This window comes from Bos taurus, chromosome 7 (genome assembly GCF_002263795.3).
Source record: "Bos taurus isolate L1 Dominette 01449 registration number 42190680 breed Hereford chromosome 7, ARS-UCD2.0, whole genome shotgun sequence".
NCBI lineage: Eukaryota > Metazoa > Chordata > Mammalia > Artiodactyla > Bovidae > Bos > Bos taurus.
Window position 1 is genome coordinate 82,178,754 of NC_037334.1, and position 19,451 is coordinate 82,198,204.

The 19,451-nt window shown below is 39.4% G+C and overlaps 1 protein-coding gene across 3 annotated transcripts in view; it reads left to right on the top strand.

The window, feature by feature from the left end:
- Window positions 1-19,451, top strand: part of ATG10 (autophagy related 10) — a 292,933-nt gene that overhangs the window by 242,070 nt on the left and 31,412 nt on the right. For all 3 annotated transcript variants that reach the window (NM_001083531.1, XM_005209716.5, XM_059888478.1), the window contains 2 exon segments: window positions 18,301-18,398; window positions 19,054-19,169. In NM_001083531.1, coding sequence (NP_001077000.1) covers window positions 18,301-18,398; window positions 19,054-19,169 — 214 coding nt within the window.

The following is a 19,451-nucleotide window of genomic DNA, read 5'->3' on the forward strand; positions in this document are numbered from 1 at the left end:
AAATGGTGTATGCCCTCAGGTGTGCGTACTTTCAATTATATTTGTATCAATTTGATGTGCACAGTTTTAGTTTTCATTCTTATTTCATGCCATGCCTCAAAATGAAAGTTTTAGATGCCATTTTCTTCCTGGGTAAGTTTCATGTCATCATATTCATAGTTGTAACCATAATGAATGTACAATTTTGCGTGCTGGTTTTCTCACTTAACATTATCTTCCAGACCCTTGCCAAGGAAAGTAGAGCTCTTAGAAGAGTGATATGATAATACTGTAGCCATATTTATACCAATTGGCACAGAATCTGAGGAGAGCATAAGGTTTAGTTAATGTGATTTCTGCTGGCCTATTTTCATGACCCTCTGAGACCCAAGTACCAACTTGCTGGAGACTCAGTTCGGATAATGCAAGCCCACTCTGAGAGCTCAGGCGTTGGCACACCACTCCTCAAAAGCTGCTGACCCTCCCTCAGCCAATTTGGAAAAGCATCATCCAGGGACATGATGTGTTTACAAACCTTCAAGAGAGTTACCCAACCCCATTCTGAGCCCTAAGTCTTCTTCCATATGCTCTCCTGAATCAAGTCAGTAATTCCCAAAGGCTGCATCCTATGGCCAAGTCAGAAGTGGCATAAAGCCTAAGCTGATTGCTTCAAGTCTTTGTAGCATCTGTGATGTTTTTGTGAAATATTTCAACGGATGGTTTAATTTGTAACATTAGGACAGTGCTACTTGAAACAGTGAGGGAGTAGTGGAGCAGTGTGTATTGGTGGAAATATTAGTTTAATCATTTTGGAGGGAAATGTGATAATACAGTAAATATCCTCACTGTTTTTACTCCTTCCTGAAATTTTATTTTATGCACATACATGCACACAGTTTGTAACAATATAAACCTGGAAAATAATCTAAATGTCTCACAGTGAAATATCTATAATGATATATTAGTCAGATGGAATGTTTTATAGCTAAAAGTGAAGTTATGAGGATTATGCAAAATATAGGAATATATTTCATTATATGAAATAATGTTAAGAGATAAAGGGAAAATTGAATCATAAAATTATATATTCACTGTATACATAACTTTGAATGATAGAATGGTGGGTAGGTAGATATCAATGAAATTGAGAAGAAATCAACCTTTAAGAGGAAGGAAAAGAAGGAGTCGAAGATGACCTAGTCTGAGGTGGTCATGAGATTTATTGACTTTGCTGGTCTGAAAGACCATGGGGAGGAAATAATGGTGAGCTCAGTGCTCAGTCTTTAAATCCAGATTCACTCTTGAGTTCATGTGGAAAGTGTGTGTATTTCCTGGTACCAATTTTCTTTTTCAATTTTAGACTCTTTTTTGGAGTCCTAGACTTTATTGTCAAAAAAATACAGAGCTAGATCCAAATATAAAAATTAGTTTTTAAGATTCTGACAAGTTACTATGGAGAAATGTTTGGTCAAGAAATCGGACTAGAGTGTAATTTTTTTTTCTCTTAACATTATTAAGTTGCTTATATTTTTAATATAAAAAATCTTTAATCTTTACTATGAAAAACTGCCATTCTTGCCCATATGTTTCATTTTCTTCTCTTTCTTACCTATGTTTGCAAAATACCAGGATATAGTTATTGCCTGAAAAAAAAATCTATGATTATATTTTTATATTGAAGAGTATGATTTTGTAATACTGTAGTTTATTTGTAATACTGTAGTCTATTAGTAGCATTTTTCTGTTACCTGGTTTCAAACGGTAGTCTAAAATGGAGAAATATCTCATTGTGGCTAAATTAACATTTTTCATTATTAGATGAGTAACAGGTTTTTTAATGAGTTTATCACATCTCTTAGGAATTTTCTTTCATATATCATTTCTAAAGAGAAAAACTGATTTTAACTTAAATCACTCTCTGCTTCAGGTGTCTGCTTCTGGGAATAAAATGAGTATTTTTATTATCAAAACTGGGTAAGAATCATGAAGGAAATAACTGTTACCTATGAATGGGGGTGCTTTTGATAGAAATTTATATTGATTATATAAATAAAAGCACTGTGGAATTTTAGAAATCCATCTTAAAAATAAATCTGTATGTTTTTGTTGTTTAAAATTTTGATATCACCCTAAAAAATAATTCTGCTAATAAATTGCTATTTTTTTTGCTCTAAAAACATCTTTCTATGTGATATTTGCCAGACATTAATATCTAGTTATCAATAAATTAGGCTGTTTGTGAGTTTGTTCTTGAAAATCTTTGACTTTTCTGATTGCTGATTCACCACTTTATTATAACCTCAACATCATCTAAAGTGGTGTCACTGTTTTAGTGAGTATCCCAGAAATAAACTTAGTAAGCCCCAAATGTCACTGTTATATAATGTAGGTAGGGGGGGTGGGAATTAATGCTTGGAAAGCACAGGCTCCCGATTGTTTTCCTTTAAGACAAAAACAGAACAAATGTAATGCCTGCAAGTTGTTTCATGTTCAAGTGCTGCATTTACTCTTAGCAGGCTTGGCATTGGTAGGGAAAGGCTAAGTTCTATTCTTGAGTCTGGACGTGAGTCTTGGAGCCATAATTTCTGAGTGCCTGAGAGGTCGATAAGACACCTCTATGAGCAAATTTCTACAAAATGGGAGGAGGCTGAGTGAAGGTTCTGTGTGGCCCTCCAAACACTCAGGGATTTGACTAGAGAGAGGAGAGTGAGTATGTCCTGTACTGCCAGTACCGCCCATCGAATATCTTTGAAAAATCGGTGTTTCTAACCGAACAGAACATTTTAATAAAAACATTGATATGGAACTTAACAAGGGTTTTTAACAGAGACTCAACGTCCTTTTTGTCTTCATTTAAATCTACTTTATTTTTCTTTCCATGATGCTATATAAAAATCTCATCAATATACAACATCATTCTGAGCTCAGATTTTCTCATTTTCTCTGGATGAGAGCTTTGATTAGCTTTTTTACAACTTCTTCATTAGTAATTGGCTTGTGTTTTTGTTTTTGGCTGTTGTCTCTAATAAGTTTACGTTCTATCAAAGACTTCTTTGAGGCTGGTCTGAAATATGCTACTGTGTTATGTTACAGAATATTACAATTTAACATTCTTTATAAAATGCAACCAACAAGTGCTATTAGGGTTAAATGTTCATTTCTTCCTTTTGATGCTGATGACTGGGGTGGGTTGTTCAGTCTTATCATCACGCCTGACCTAGTTGTGCAGCTGCTCCTGTTTAATTAATAGACATTTACATAAGCTCTTTTCCCCCAGCAAGCTTTATAATGGTCGTGTTGGTTATCTCCTTTCGCTCTGTGAAGTATCAGCAGTGCTATTTCCATTTCCATATCAAAATACAGAGAGATTAAATTATGTACAACAAATTGATAACTGAATAAGTCTGAGAACTCAGAGTTCTGGCATATTAATGGTGTTGCTTAAAGCAACAACTCATATAGACTCTATAAATATATTAAAACTCTACTCTGTAATCCAGGGGTTGCAGTTGGGGCTGTTAGCAGCCTAAAGAGGGAGCCCTTTGTAGATTTACGCAGGGGTAGGAGAATTCGTTTCTGGACTCCCTTTGGAGCCATGAAAGGAAAGTTTTTGTTAATAGAGGAGATGGTGTCTGAGGACTATTGCTCTGATGACTATAATTTTTAATAAAAATTCTAGGAAGCCTAGTGGCTTCTGTGTAACATACGAATTTGATGAACTGTCCTATTTTTTTTTAATCCACCTTCCCAGACACCATTAGAATTTTATTCCCAACTAACTGGTCACAAGGTATCAACAGGTGCAGCTAGAGCAAAGCATAGCTTGGGGACCTTTCTTGAGTACTTGGGCAAGACTTTCATTTCTTTCCACATTTAAAAAAAAAAAAATTTCTCACTGTCTTTCTAACTGTATCTTCATGCACTTAATAGGGTTAGAAGTGTATACTAGGATATATCTTCTTACCCCCCTTTTCCCTGTCTCTTCAAGGTATAAGAGAGGATTGAACTTCAGACCTTGCTTCTTTGTCCTGTGCCAGTGTTGATTACTTCCAGTAAATACTGCGGAATTTACAGGGATTGCCTCAGTCATTTAACAACACATCAAACAAAAGAAAACAAACAAATGAGAAACCCAAGCAGACAACAACAAAAAATAATAGGCATTTTTTTCTTCAACTTACCAAACTTGTTAGTTTTATCCAAAAGATGGTAGGTAGTCTATGTGCCCCTCACTTCGTTCCCTTCCCGTTACACTGAGAGTAGCCCCTTTCTGTCTCCAGCTCTGTGGCTGCACTCTGCCCCTGCTCCAAGTCCTCCTGGATGCTCCAAGCCCATCCTCTAGGGTCTGTACCAGGTTAAATACCACATCTTCAGGAAATCTCTGCCACTCGTTTCTCCTTCATCAGAAGTGAGCTTTTCTTTCTCTGAGTTCCCATATTCCTGGGTTTGTGCCTTTTAAATGTTGTATTATAGTGTGATTTCTGTAATCCTTGAATTAGATGTCCTAACGCAGCATGGAGAGAAATGAGGAGAAGAGATGGCCTGTTTCATTTGACTCAAGGTCCCTCTCAGTCATGAAAATGTATACATCTTGTATTCAGCTTGGTGTTTCCCACTGCAGAGCATTCAACACGGCATTATAGATGTTGCACAACTACAATAAGCATTAGATCTGGAGGGTGGAAACAGTATTAATAGTGATACTATCTCATGATACCTGGATTCCATGAGTTTCACTCCATGTGTGGGGTCTCAGGCCTGACCACCTCTGTGTAATGGTTTTCCTTTAGTTTACTGATAAGCTCCTTTCTGGCCTTAGGCAATTACCCGCCTTTCTCAGGACACCCTCCATTCTACAATGGGGGGCATTTCATTCTATGCCAGTGCCACTGTGACTGCCTACACAGTTTTCTGTGGAGGAGGAAGCATCCCCAGGCCTCCTTTCAAAATGATGGGGGAAAATAAATCTCTCCACAAAAGGTGTCCCTCTTACCAGTTTTTCTTTTTCCGGGTCACAAGTCCTGTTATCCATCTCCCATCATTAGACCAGATGACATTGCTGTTCTCCCTGGGGATCTGCTTTTCCATTCTCTTTAGAAATCCTAAAGGAAGGGAAGTGAGTAGTGACAAACTTGTTTTATCTTTGGAACTCTGCCCTAAATCTGGGACTTTCAGTCCTGGGTGTGTAACAGAACCTCAAGGACTGAGACAATAGAATGTTGTTTTATATCTTTCTAGTACCTCAAACTAGATATAAACTCTGTGAGAGCAGATTTTGCTTCTGTCTCAAGTATGCTTATGTTTCCAGTGCCTAGAATAGGGCCTGGTGCATAGAATAGCTCTGTAAATATTTTTGAATAAATGAGTGGCTGGATGGATAGATAGATAGACAAGTGTTTAGCATGGTGTCTTACCCACAATAGGCATTCAGTGATGTTTATTGAATGCATGGGCAAAATTGCATGAAGGAGTGAGTTAAGTAGAATGGCATGATCTTACTATATATTTTAGTAGTATTTGATCTGCTCCTTAGCCTGAGTAACAAACTTAGGGGAATAAGATGGTATGGCAGAGGGTAGGCTAATTCACAGAACTGAAATATGTATCTTGGATCAGCTTTTTTAAAATGACAATAAAGGATATTATTTTTATGTAGAAACTGGTAGATTTTAGAATATATTGAATAGTTGACAGAAGTTTTTTATGTAGAGAGTTACTCCTAACCGTGCCCTCAAACTCTTTCCTTTGTTCTTAGATATATTTTGGAGGAAATATTTCAGAAAACAGATACTGAAGTTCTTATCTGAGGACTCTTATAAGTGTACAAGAGGTGATTTCCCTGGTTTTGTGCCAAGGAGAGAGAATGTCTCGGTCTCTTTCATGTTCCCACAGAGTCATAGAGGTCATTGGTGGTTCCTGCACAAATATTCTCCTTTATGGGACAGGCTGCACATGCCAGTATCTGTTTACATGGGCACAGGAGGATGTCTTTGTTTATGCAGTAATTCTACAAATAATTGTTGAGTGACTACCAGACGAAAGGCACTGTACTGGATGCTGAGGTTAAAATAGTAATAAGAATATTTCTTCTGCCCTCAAGAAATTAGAGGAAGATTCCTGTAAACAGTCTATTTCCTGCATAAGACAGTGTAGAATTAAGCAGTAGACTTGGGCGTGGGTGCAGTGGGAACACAGAGGGAGGGTACCTGATTCAGGGCTGGGGAAAAGAAAGCTGAGATCTATAGGGAAGCAAAGGACATTAGTAGGTAAGACATGAAGGAGGGCTGTTCGAGGCAGAGACAAGTATATGGTCAGAGCCCTGGAGGTAAGAAAAAGAATTGTCTTTGCAAACGACAAGTCGTTTCATGATAAACTATACATAGATGTAGGTAAGTGTCTGGTTTTCTAATTCTACAAAGGATTTTTTAAGCATAAAAATGATGAAGGAAGAAGCAGGAGAAAAATTATTGATTTAATTATTTAATATTGCATTTCGTATCTAAATTATCATGAACAAAATTTAACAACAAATAGCAATCTTGAAATAAAAAATATTTTGAATATTTCAGCAACTTCTAGAAGATCAGGGGTAATCTGTTTGTGTACCATTGTGTTATTAACATTTGACCCAGGGCTTACTATGATTGTTGAATGAATGGAAAGAATCAATATCCTCAAAAGATACTAAAGAAGTAATATAAATGAATAAGAAAAACCAAACAAATTATATGAAGGGCAAAGTAAAAGAGGAGAGTGAAAAAGTTGGCTTAAAGCTCAACATTCAGAAAACGAAGATCATGGCATCCAGTCCCATTACTTCATGGCAAATAGATGGGGAAACAGTGGAAACAGTGGCTGACTTTATTTTTCTATGCTCCAAAATCACTGCAGATGGTGATTGCAGCCATGAAATTAAAAGACGCTTACTCCCTGGAAGGAAAGTTACAACCAACCTAGATAGCATATTCAAAAGCAGAGACTATTTTGCCAACAAAGGTCCATCTAGTCAAGGCTACGGTTTTTCCAGTAGTAATGTATGGATGTGAGAGTTGGGCTATAAAGAAAGCTGAGCACCAAAGAATTGATGCTTTTGAACTGTGGTGTTGGAGAAGACTCTTGAGAGTCCCTTGGACTGCAAGGAGATCCAACCAGTCCATCCTAAAGGAGATCAGTCCTGGGTGTTCATTGGAAGGACTGATGTTGAAGCTGAAACTCCAGTAGTTTGGCCACCAGATGCGAAGAGCTGACTCATTTGAAAAGACCCTGATGCTGGGAAAGATTGAGGGCAGGAGGAGAAGGGGACAACAGAGGATGAGATGGCTGGATGGCATCACCAACTCGATGGACATGGGTTTGGGTGGACTCCGGGAGTTGGTGATGGACAGGGAGGCATGATGTGCTGTGGTTCATGGGGTCACGAAGAGTCGGACACGACTGAGTGACTGAACTGAACTGAACTGAACTGAATAAAAATAAATGATGAAAGTAGTAAAACAGAAGACAAAGAAACTTAGAGAAGATCAGCAAAAGACACATATGACAGGGATTTGATTTGAAATTTTAAAAATAGATATTTGAAGAAGTGGACTGTAGAGGGCAGTCCTTGACACTAGCTCTGATCAGTGGGATGAGAGGGTGCTGGGTATGGCCGTGCACTTTGGATGCTCACTTGGATGACTGTAAGGCATAATCTCTTGGAACTAGTTCTCCACAGTGGCAATACTAAGGCCTGTCTCAAAAAAGATTCCCTGGAGAAAGAAATGGCAACCCACTCCAATATTCTTGCCTGGAGAATCCCATGGACAGAGGAGCCTGGTGGGCTACAGTCCACGGGGTCGCAAAGAGTCAGACACGACTGAGCGAATTCACTTTCACTTTCAAAGAGTTACTGGGAAAGGTGACCCTGCAAAGCTCTTAGCACAGTACCTGATAATGTAGACGTTCATTGGCCATTTTCCTTGCCTCCAGGGGAAGGAATGGGGAGATACCCTTATTTCTAAGGAACGTACCCAGAGTGGAAGGCAAATTTGATCAGTCTGGAATATGAAACTAGATGAAAGCTTAGCACGTGAAATTATGTTTGTGATGTCCTAGAGAGCCAAGAAAATTAAGAAATGAACCAAGTAACTCATCATATTTATTAGATGTAAGAATGAAGGTGCAGTATTATCATTTCCTTGTGATAGTCGTATCTAATAGTTCTGAAACCAATTCACAGTATTCATGTCAGACTTATTTTATGAGACATTTAACCATTGCTAAATTAAATTTTCTAAGAGAATGTGCCACTATAACTTCTCTGGAGTTTCAGAGATAGAAATCTGACCCATCATTTCTATTTTCATGGAAAACCATTTAGCAGAACTTTGTTCCAGTAGAAGTGTTTATTGAGTTGTAAGCCTAACACAGTTCATTGGCTGCATGCATTTCCACACTGACATTTTTCTCAGTGCAGATTTGCATCAGTTCATTAGTACTGACAGCAGATGGTAGCACTTTCACACAAATTTACCTTCTGAATTGATCTAAGAAATGTCACTAAAAAGATCCTGACAGTTTTGATGTTCTTCCATTTCTGAAAATGGTATGTTAAACAAATAAGGTGTAGGATTTTAGATTTTCTTGAACTCCAACACATAATTCCTAAACCAACTAAAGACGCTTTCATCTCTGATTCTGGCTGTCTGAAGGAGAAAGTAGAAAATGCAGATAATCTTTCCTGATAGCATAAGCCTTAAAAAATCACTATTGCAGAAAAATGGCTTTTGAAGAATATTATCCAGATTGTCTGCACTGATCAAATGCCTCAAATTATTTGTAAATTCTCTACCTTACTTTGTCTGAATTCAAAATTGCTTGGCTAGCAGGATCAGCTCATTGACTGTTACTGAAAAATAGTGTTAGCTTAAGTCACAAGGCTAACTTTAAATTCTTTCACTTCTGCCACAGTAAGATATCCAGAAGATTAACTACATTTAAAAATTATAGATTTTTTGCCTTTTAGTTAGGGTTAAATCATTATATAAATTATCAGACAAGAAGACTTAATGTTTGCTAAGTGAATGAATGAAGGAATATATAAATTCTAATCACATTGAGGAAACTATTTTCTATATTATATACCTATGATTATATCCTTAATAACTCAAAGCCTTGTAGTGTTCAGTAGTATTATGTATATAAACAAGGATTTATTTTGAGTATTTTAAAAATTATTTTCCTTCTGCATTTGAAAAGTAATTAGTGATTTGGTTAATTTACCAGAAGAGAAGCTGATTTGAGAAAGCATTTGGGTGTTAACTAAATTATTTAACCACATAATTAAATATAGTACATTTAACATGTTGCTAGAAGAGTGGTCATGATTAATAATATACTTCAATGATTTATTTATCAACAAAAAGGACCTTTTGGCTTCTGTTGTTCAGTCGCTAACTCACGTCCGACTTTTTGTGACCCCATGAAGTGCAACACACCAGGCTTCCCTGTCCTTCACCGTCTCCCTGAGTTTGCTCAAACTCATGTCCATTGAGTCAGTGATGCCATCCAACTATCTCATCCTCTGTCACCCACTTCTGCTCTTATTCTCAATCTTTTCTAGCATCAGGGTCTTTTCCAGTGACTTGGCTCTTCAAATCCAGTGGCCAAAGTATTGGAGCTTCAGCTTCAGCACCAGTCCTTCCAATGAATATTCACAATTGATTTCCTTTATGATTGACTAGTTTGATCTCCTTGCTGTCCAAGGGACTCTCAAGAGTGGTGCTTTCTGACTGCACCACAGTTCGAAAGTATCAATTCTCTGGCTCTTAGCCTTCTTTTGGGTTCTAAATGCTCTCAAAAACAATACCCTTGCTAACATTCTAACACTAGAAATATAAGTTAATACTGACTTAATTTGGCTAAAATAATAGTGACTTCGTTCAATATAGTTCTATTCCCTCCCTTCCTTTGTGCTATAATTGTCACATATACTACATCTATGTATGTTATAAACCCAACACTGCTGCTGCTACTGCTGCTAAGTCACTTCAGTCATGTCCGACTCTGTGTGACCCCATAGACGGCAGCCCACCAGGCTTCCCCATCCCTGGGATTCTCCAGGCAAGAACACTGGAGTGGGTTGCCATTTCCTTCTCCCATGCATGAAAGTAAAAAGTGAAAGTAAAGTCGCTCAGTCTTATCCGACTCGTAGCGACCCCATGGACTGGAGCCTACCAGGCTCCTCCATCCATGGGATTTTCCAGGCAGGAGTACTGGAGTGGGGTGCCATTGCCTTCTCCGAAACTACAGTATTATAATTTTTGCTTATATAATCCTGTCTATTAAAGTAACTAAGAGAAGAAAAAATACTTAGTTCACCTTTTATATTTACCATTTATGATGCTTTTTATTTTTTCCTGTGGATTTCAGTTACCCTCTGGTATTATTGCCTGCAGAACTTCCTTTAGTATAAGGCAAGTGAATTAGCAAGGGATTCTCTCAGCCTGTTCCTTTGGAATGTATTTATATTACCTTCATTTTTTTAAAGGACAGTTTTGCTGGATATGGAAATCTTGATTGACAGGTCTAGGGTTTTTCCCCCTAAGACTTTGAATATATCTTTCTGCTGCTATCTGGACTGATGAGACACCAGCCATTATTGTATTTTTATATCTCTTTATATGATGAATTATTACTTTCTTGCTACTTTTAAGATTTCCTCTTATCTTTGGCTTTCAGGCATTTAACTGTAATATGTCTAGGTGTGGATTTCTGTGTTTCTACTTAGGGTTTGTTGGTAGGCTTGTATCTGTAGATTAAATGTTTTTCATCAACGTTAAGAACGTTTTCAGCTAGTGTTTCTTCAAATGTCTTCCTTGCCTCTTTCTCCTTTCCTTTTCAGACTCCTACTTCAGGTTTGTTGATATGCTTGGTATTGCCTCATGGATCTCTGAAGATTTGTTCTTTCGTCTTCATTTTTTGTTCAAATTGTAGAATCTCTATTAATATATCTTCCAATTCATTAATTCTTTTTATTGCCATCTCATATCTACTGTTGAGCCATCTAGTGAGTTTTTTACTTCTGTATTATACTTTACAACTCCAAAATTTTATTTGGTTATTTTTATAGTTTGTGTTCCTTGATTGAGATTAATTATGTGCAGTCATTATCATAATTTTTTCCTTTTAACTCTGATCATGGTTTTCTTTAGTTCTTCAAACGTGTTTTAATAGCTGCTTTGAATTTTTTTTAATCCAATAATCAGGCCCACTCAGAGTCAGTTTTTATTAAAGGACTTTTCCCCCTTAGTGTGCATCTGTTTTGATTCTTTGATGTCTCATAAATTTCTTTGAGGGCTTCCCTGATAGCTCAGCAGGACATTTTAGATAATACAGAATAGCAATTCTGGATTCCAATATTTTTCTCTGAGGGTTGCCTTTTTGTTGTTGTTGCTATTATTTTTGTCTGTTTATTTTAGTCACTTTCATAGATTTTATCTTCTGAATTTGCCTACTCTGTAAATGTGGCCATTGATGTCTCTATTTTGTCTTTCATTCTTAATGTTCATGCTCTTGCCTGGTTTCCATGAAGTCTCCAGCTTCGTCTGCTTACCTTGGTTAGCCAGCGATCAGACAGAGGTTGTGCTTATATACCTCAAGCCTACAAGGTTTCCCTCATTTATTTATGGCCATGTATGTGGGCTGGGAGCCCATCCAAATTTCGTTAATGTTCAAGTCATCATCAGCTTTTACTTTTCATCAGGCCTTCTTGTATCTCCCTTGCACATGTGCATGTCAGCCCTGCTGGCAGCTCTGCTATTGGTTCTCTAGTTGCTGGCTCCACTCCCACAAAACCTCCCTGTTGATGGAGCCGGGTGGGGGGTGGAGTTGGTATGGGAGTATTTCTAGGCAAGAAGATTGCAGACTGTCTCTGTGTCTAACTTGACGTTCTAGCTGCTTTTCATGAATTTAAAAAGCTATCAAAATTTTTATTTGCCTTTGGTTAATTTTCACATCCCAGAAATGATTGTTTTTTGACAATTTTGTTCTGTTTCATACCTGTTTTTCAAGGAGATTTGTTGACCTCTATGTCATCCTGCTTGGAGAAGGAAATGGCAGCCCACTCCAGTGTTCTTGCCTGGAGAATCCCATGGATGGAGAAGCCTGGTGGGCTGCAGTCCATGGGGTTGCACAGAGTTGGACACGACTGAAGCGACTTGGCAGCAACTTGGCAGCATGTCATCCTGCTGTAGTTAGAAGTCCACTACTACTGTTATTTATTAATAAAACTTTTCTCAAAAGATTACAAAATATCCCTTTTTATAGTTCCTGACAAGATCAACATCTCCTTGTTTGGCTTTTTCAAGCCAAAGCATCTTACCAAAACAATATAATTTTTATTTTTAAAATACTATTTAAACATTTGGTTTTTAAAAACATTCATTTAAATATATTTTGTCTAATTATACAAATTATTAATTATAGTAAAAGACAAAGAATTTCTTAGGTGGTTAAACCTGCGTTAACAAACTGTCTAGGCTGTTCTAAAAACTCTTCTAAGGCATGAAGTGAAAGTGTTAGTCACTTAGTCATGTCCAGCTCTTTGCTACCCCAGAGACTGTAGCCCACCAGGCTCCTCTGTCCATGGAATTCTCCAGGCAATAATACTGGGGTGGGTAACCATTCTCTTCTCTGGGGGATCTTCTCCACCCAGGGATCAAACCCAGGTCTCCTGCATTGCAGCCAGATTCTTTGCCATCTGTGCCATTCAGCAAAGCATGAAAGTCCCTATTATTTAAAAAGGTGTTTTGCACAAGCATTACCATGCATTTTATCAGCATATAACCTTAAATACTAATGTAACTGTTTTTATGTGAGGAAAAATGAATATTAAAATGTTGTATATTACTGAAGTGTTTTTGAAGTGCCTGAGCTATTATTTTAATTTAAATTCATTTAAATTATTTTCCATTAATTTGTCCTATCAATGTATTGATAATTCTAGTGACTATATATACCGTTGGGCTTCCCTTGTGGCTCAGATTGTAAAGAATCGGCCTGCGATTCAGGAGACCTGGGTTCGATTCCTGGGTCAGGAAGATCCCCTGGAGAAGGGAATGGCAACCCACTGCAGTATTCTTGCCTGGAGAATTCCATGGATAGAGGAGACTGGCAGGCTGCAGTCCATGAGGTCGCAAAGAGTTGGACACAACTGAGCAACTAACACATCAATATATTGATAATTCTAACTGCTATATGTACATAGACTTTTTACTAATTCAGACTTTTCCTATCCTTGGTTATAATTAGTTATCATGTGTTTCTAAACATTTAGACACTAGTCAGTGATGTTTTAACTATGCTGTGTAACTACATAGGAGCTTTTTATTTTTGGATATTTGTTGTAGGGCATTATAAAAACATACTTGAGTCATATTATGGATGTCTAGGTGTCATTCTTATCTATTTAAATATCAACAAATTGAGTAGTAATAGCCAACTAAGTGCTTATTTTATGTTAGGCATTATTTTGAATGGTTTTCTGGCATTTTTTTCATTGAAGGATCACAGTCAATCTATGAGGTACATGCTGTCATTAGTCCCAGTTATCAGATAAGGAAACAGAGATATGAAATGATTAAATGGTTTGCCTTAGCTCAATTTTTAACTACAGATCCAAAGCCTGCTCTTATCTACTTGCTATATGGAATGAGCAATAGATGTGATTCAAGTGCAGGTCTTTAGTAAGCACCATCTAATGAGCAGAGCTGCAAGGTGACACAGGCCAACATCTGCTTAGAAAATGACCCTCTGAACTTTAATTGTTTCTGTATCTCTTAGAGATGTCTTATATACTGATATGGTTATTCTTTGGAGATTTTATAAAGGTTATGCCACAGACCTATTATAAGGAAGAGGCAAGGTCTTGTGTATGTGATGAAGCCATGATTCATGAGAGTTTCCAGCTCCTCAAGGGGACTGAACCATGGATGGTTAAGATTTTTGGAGGACACTCTTGCATAGTGATTGTGAGTGCTTCCATCCACCATGCAGGCCAGAAAGGGAGAGCCCAGCCAAGATCTCTTCCTAGTGTCCCCCATGCTTCAAATGGGCCTGTGAAAGTGAAAGTCGCTCAGTCGTGTCTGACTCTTTGTGACCCCGTGGACTATATAGTCCATGGAATTCTCCAGGCCAGATTACTGGAGTGGGTACCTTTCCCTTCTCCAGGGGATCTTCCCAACCCAGGGATCAAACCCAGGTCTCCCACATTGCGGGCAGATTCTTTACCAGCTGAACCACAAGGGAAGCCCAAGAATACTGGAGTGGGTAGCCTATTCCTTCTCCAGCGGATCTTCCTGACCCAGGAATCTAACTGGGGTCTCCTGCATTGCAGGCGGATTCTTTACCAACTGAGCTATCAGGGAAGCCCTGATATTATAACACTCTGGATCTTTTAGAGCCCTGTTGTTCTGTGTGTTTGTTACCCTTTCAGTATTCCCAGGCTTTCAGTAGAGTCTTGTTTGACTAGTCCATTCTACCTCACCTACATGAAGCTTGGGCTCAAGTGTTTAAGTTGGAGAGTTTCCCCATGGAGTGGCCATGATAATCAAGAGCTGCCAAGTGGGGAATGCATCCTGGAGGAGTGGAGACTGCATGATCAAGCTGATTCTCTGCTTTATGAGTGTTCCATGCAGCGCTATCCTTAGAGGTCTTGGTTTCATTTTATTAAGGAAGGTGAACATGTCTTCACAGATTTGGTTACAGGTTTTCATTTCTTCCATTGGTTACTATACAAGTAATCCAAGAAGGATTTAGACTAAATTTAGCCTTTTAAATCCCAGCTCTATAAACAGCAATTATTTTTAATTCAGAATAATTCTAAAATTCTTTCACATTTCCTCGGCACATTTCCTGTGCTCATTTCCCTTTATGGTCTCTGCATTTGTCCAGTTTCTCTGCACAGTTGGATTTTTCTTGCTGATTTCTTCCTGATTTCTGTTTAAAGATCACCTCTTCAGTAAGGCCTTCCCTTTCACCAAATCTGAATTATTACCACCAAAGTTGTATTACCTTGCTTTGTTTTATTCATAGCATTTATTATTATCTGCTGCTGCTAAGTCACTTCAGTCGTGTCCAACTCTGTGCGACCCCATAGACGGCAGCCCATCAGGCTCCGCTGTCCCTGGGATTCTCCAGGCAAGAACACTGGAGTGGGTTGCCATTTCCTTCTCCAATGCGTGAAAATGAAAATGAAGTCCCTTAGTCGTGTGCGACCTTCAGCGACCCCATGGACTGCAGCCTTCCAGGCTCCTCCGTCCATGGGATTTTCCAGGCAAGAGTACTGGAGTGGGGTGCCATTGCCTTCTCCGTATTATTATCTAGATTATCCTATTTACTTATTTGTTCTATGTGTTTACTGGCTATCTCCTGCACTGGAACGTAAGTTCCATGGGGTCAGGGACTTGGTTTATCTTAGAGTGATCTCTGTAACTATTGATAGATCCAGAACTATTCCTGGCAGGTATGTAAGTGACGATCACTAGATATGTGATGAATTAATAAATATTAGTTTAAGGCTAGTAAGGGGAGCCAGAATCAAATTGGACATGAGGACTTGGTTCTAAGCATAACATATCTGGGCTGTGGTCACAGTGTCAGGTTAGAAACAGGAATGAGAGGTAGGAGAGAGCAAGAGAGTGGAGGCTCGAGCTCTGTATATAAATCAGGACCCTGGGCAGAGATATCTGGAAGTGGCCCCTTTAGGGAGACATACTCATACTCCAGCCTACTCGCAATGAATAACTCAGCCCTGTCCTCCCCCCCACACACACTTACACTCATCTCTTCACACCCAAGGTCACCCATACACGTGGAGCTGTACCTCCTATTTATTGTGGATAGGGTGTTCACTTGTGCACAGACATAGTGGAGGATGTAAGATGTAATTCTTCCCATCGACAGCTCTGAGTTCAACTTCTCCTCGGACTGGCTGAGGAGAGAAGAAGCCAAGGGAAGAAGCCAGGCAGCCCTCAGTCCAAATCCAGCCTACGGGCTTGTTTTATTTGGCCTGCACCATATTTTTAACAAATGGTGCCAGTATTTAAATTTAGGAGGTTTTACATAAAAATCTGGTGTCTAGGTTATTTTGACAAGTGGGAAGACCTGGGAAGACCAAGCGCGCGTTCCACCTGGCACAACTGGCCGGAGCAGAGCAGCAAGCTCAAGCTTGGCGGGGCACGCTCTCCAGGTCCACGTGGCCCTTGTCACCTGCTGGTGCATTTAACTGCCTTTCCCCTTCGGGTCACCTTCCTGGTCTTCATGGGTGGTTGTCTTAGTCTGTTTGGGCTGCTATAGCAAAATATCACATCTCGGGTAGTTGATATACAACAGTTCTCGAGGCTGGAAGTCTGAGACCAGGTTGAGATCTCCAGCCCTCCATCATCAGGCCCTTTTCCAGCTTGCAGATTGCTCACTGTGTGCTCACATGGCAGAAGAGGACAGGCCAGCCCTCTGAAGCCTCTTTTATAAGGGCATTCATCTCATCTTGAGGGCTCTTGACCCTCACTTTCATGACCTAAGCACTTCCCAAAGACCCTACCTCCTCCTACCATTGCACATTAGGGTTTCAACATATGAATTTGTGGGAACCAAACATTCAGATCATAACAGTATTGGAGTTTGTGGTCTCTGGCATAATGGCTAATGCACAATGTAAACAACTGATAAATTTATCAACAAAAACTGTTTTCAAGTTGGTTGAATTTATGCATAGATCACTCACCACATAGCAACCATCTCGGGATCCCCATTGCTTACCAAATGATGTCTACATCCCTAGTCTGCTCGCAGTCTGACCTGTATCTTATATCCAATCATTCTCTTATAAAGGCAGTGGAGTTCTGTCTTATGGACTTGGAACTCATAGAAACAGCTCCATAAGCTTGGGAGAGACAAAAGGAGAGACATAGATAAGCAGAGAGACTAAGGGAAAGAGAGAGACAGACAAGAGCAGTACAATTTAAATGAAGGTGTTAGTTGCTCAGTTGTGTCCGACTCTTTGCGACCCCGTGGATCGTAGCCCATTAGGCTCCTTTGTCCATGGGGTTTCCTAGGCAAGAATACTGGAGTGGGTTGCCATTCCCTTCTCCAGAGGATCTTCCCAACCTGGAGATCGAACTTGGGTCTCCTGCATTGCAGGCAGATTCTTTACCATCTGAGCCACCAGGGAAGCCTACAATTTAAATAGTGCCAGTCATTCCCCTCTTCCACCCTCTCCTCTACTCTGTCTACTCACTAGTCATGTGCCTGGATGCAGTTAGGCCTGAAAGAATTAACATGTTGACAAAATGTATGTAAGAAAATATGTGAGGACTTCCCTAGTGGCCCCGTGGTTAAGAATATGCCTGCCAATTCAGGGGACATGGGTTTGATCTCTAGTACAGGAAGGTTCTACATGTTGTGGGGCAACTAAGCCTGTGTGCCACAGCTACTGAAGCCTGCAAGCTCTCAAGACTGCGTTCCACAAGAGAAGCCTGCAGTGACAAGCCTGTACACTGAGATGAAGAGTAGCCCCCACTTGCCGCAGCTAGAGAAAGCCTGCATGCAGCAATGAAGACTCGGTGCAATCAAAATACTCATTTAGAAAAAGAAAGAAAATATGCGAATGATTTGGTTCCCTTACCACTGACTGTTGCTGAAGCTGAAACTCCAATACTTTGGCCATCTGATGCGAAGAACTGACTCATTTGAAAAGACCCTGATGCTGGGAAAGATTGAAGGTGGGAGGAGAAGGGGACGACAGAGGATGAGATGGTTGGATGGCATCACTGACTCAATGGACATGAGTTTGAGTAAACTCTGTGAGTTGGTGATGGACAGGGAGGCCTGGCATACTGCAGTCCATGGGGTCACAAAGAGTCAAACATGACTGAGCGACTGAACTGAACTGAACCATTGACAAACAGGTGAATGAAATGCATTGTTCAAATGGTCAGACTCCTGAACTTCATGGACATCCTTGAGTTAAGGCTGAAGAATAATTATAGGCCAAAGGAAACACCAGCTAAAGAACAAGATAAAATGTATCTGCAGTTTGTATTGAGTGCCGTCCTCTATCAGTAAATGATTTCTTCTCACCAACCTTTTTCTCATGTTTGCGTTATGAATTATATTTTAAAATAGGAATCAGTCTATATCTTAATTTAATAATTTAAAATTTATATTTTAATAATTTGAAATTTAAAATAAACTTTTATCTTAAAGGAGTAGACCTGAGTGTGGGTTTTAACTTTTTCAAAGTAATTCACGCCAGCAATCCTGGGCCAACTCTGATTCTTCCAGGAGCATCCAATACTTGGACAACCCTTTTTTGTACTTCATCCCTGCAAGACGAGTGAATTCATGACTCCTGTGTTAAAGAATTCTCAAAAAATCAATAGGTAAGAAATATCATCAAGATACATTGGCTTCAGTCTTATTTTAAAAGTGTAAATCTTTTTATGTGATTCTAAAAGCTAAACTAAAAAAGAAATATTCTTTGTCATAATAATAATGGCTAACATTTATTGAATTTTTTTACTGTGTTCTAGGCATTGTTCTAAGTATTTCAGATATATTAACACACTGGATTTCTATAACACCCCTGTGAGCTAAGTACTATTATTTTACCTGGTTTACAGAGGAGGAGGCTAACGTACAGAGGGCCTAAATAACCAAGGTCACATATCTTGTTGAGTGGTGGAACCTGGGGTGGGAACCCAGGCACTCTTGCCTCCGAGCCATACTCTTCACCACTGTACTCTGCTACCTTAGCTAATGCTGTCAGCTGGGTCAAACTGGAATCATTGAGGAAAGTCAAGAGCATCAGTGCCTTGACCCCCCCTCCCTTAAGCTGCTTTAGTGGGGGCTCCTCAGCCTCTTTGGCCCCCAAGTCCCTGTCAAGCAACAGATTGGCATTGGGAAATGCTGAGATTCCAAGTGACCAGCACACTTCTTTGAAGAAAGCCTCATTTCTCTGATTGTTAGTAAATGATTTTCTACCACTCAAACAAGCACAATGGAAACAGAGTTTTCTGTGTTTCACTTACTTCCCAGGAATGTCAACTACATCACGTCGTGGCTGAGCATGGTAGGGCCAGCTGTTGGGCTGAATCTTCCTCTGAGTTACGCCACAGCAGCCTCTCAGGATGAAGGCAACGTCGATGGACAAGGTAAAAAGAGAAGCCTGCGCTCCACGTTTCCTGTTGCAAAGATCCTGGAGCCTCTTTTGCATTTGGCTATGTCGCCCCTGCTGGCCCCAGCATTTATTAAGTCGGCTTTCATCTCCGACAGACTGGACGCTGACTTGTTTGTCTAGTTTTCCAACCAACCAGCGTCCACTCATTTAGGAAGCTCTTGACTTTCCTATAGTAACACTCACCCAACCACAGAGCTGAGTGGTTTTATTTTAGAATTTATATTCTTGAAACAAGTCTTTACTGCTCAGTTAACCT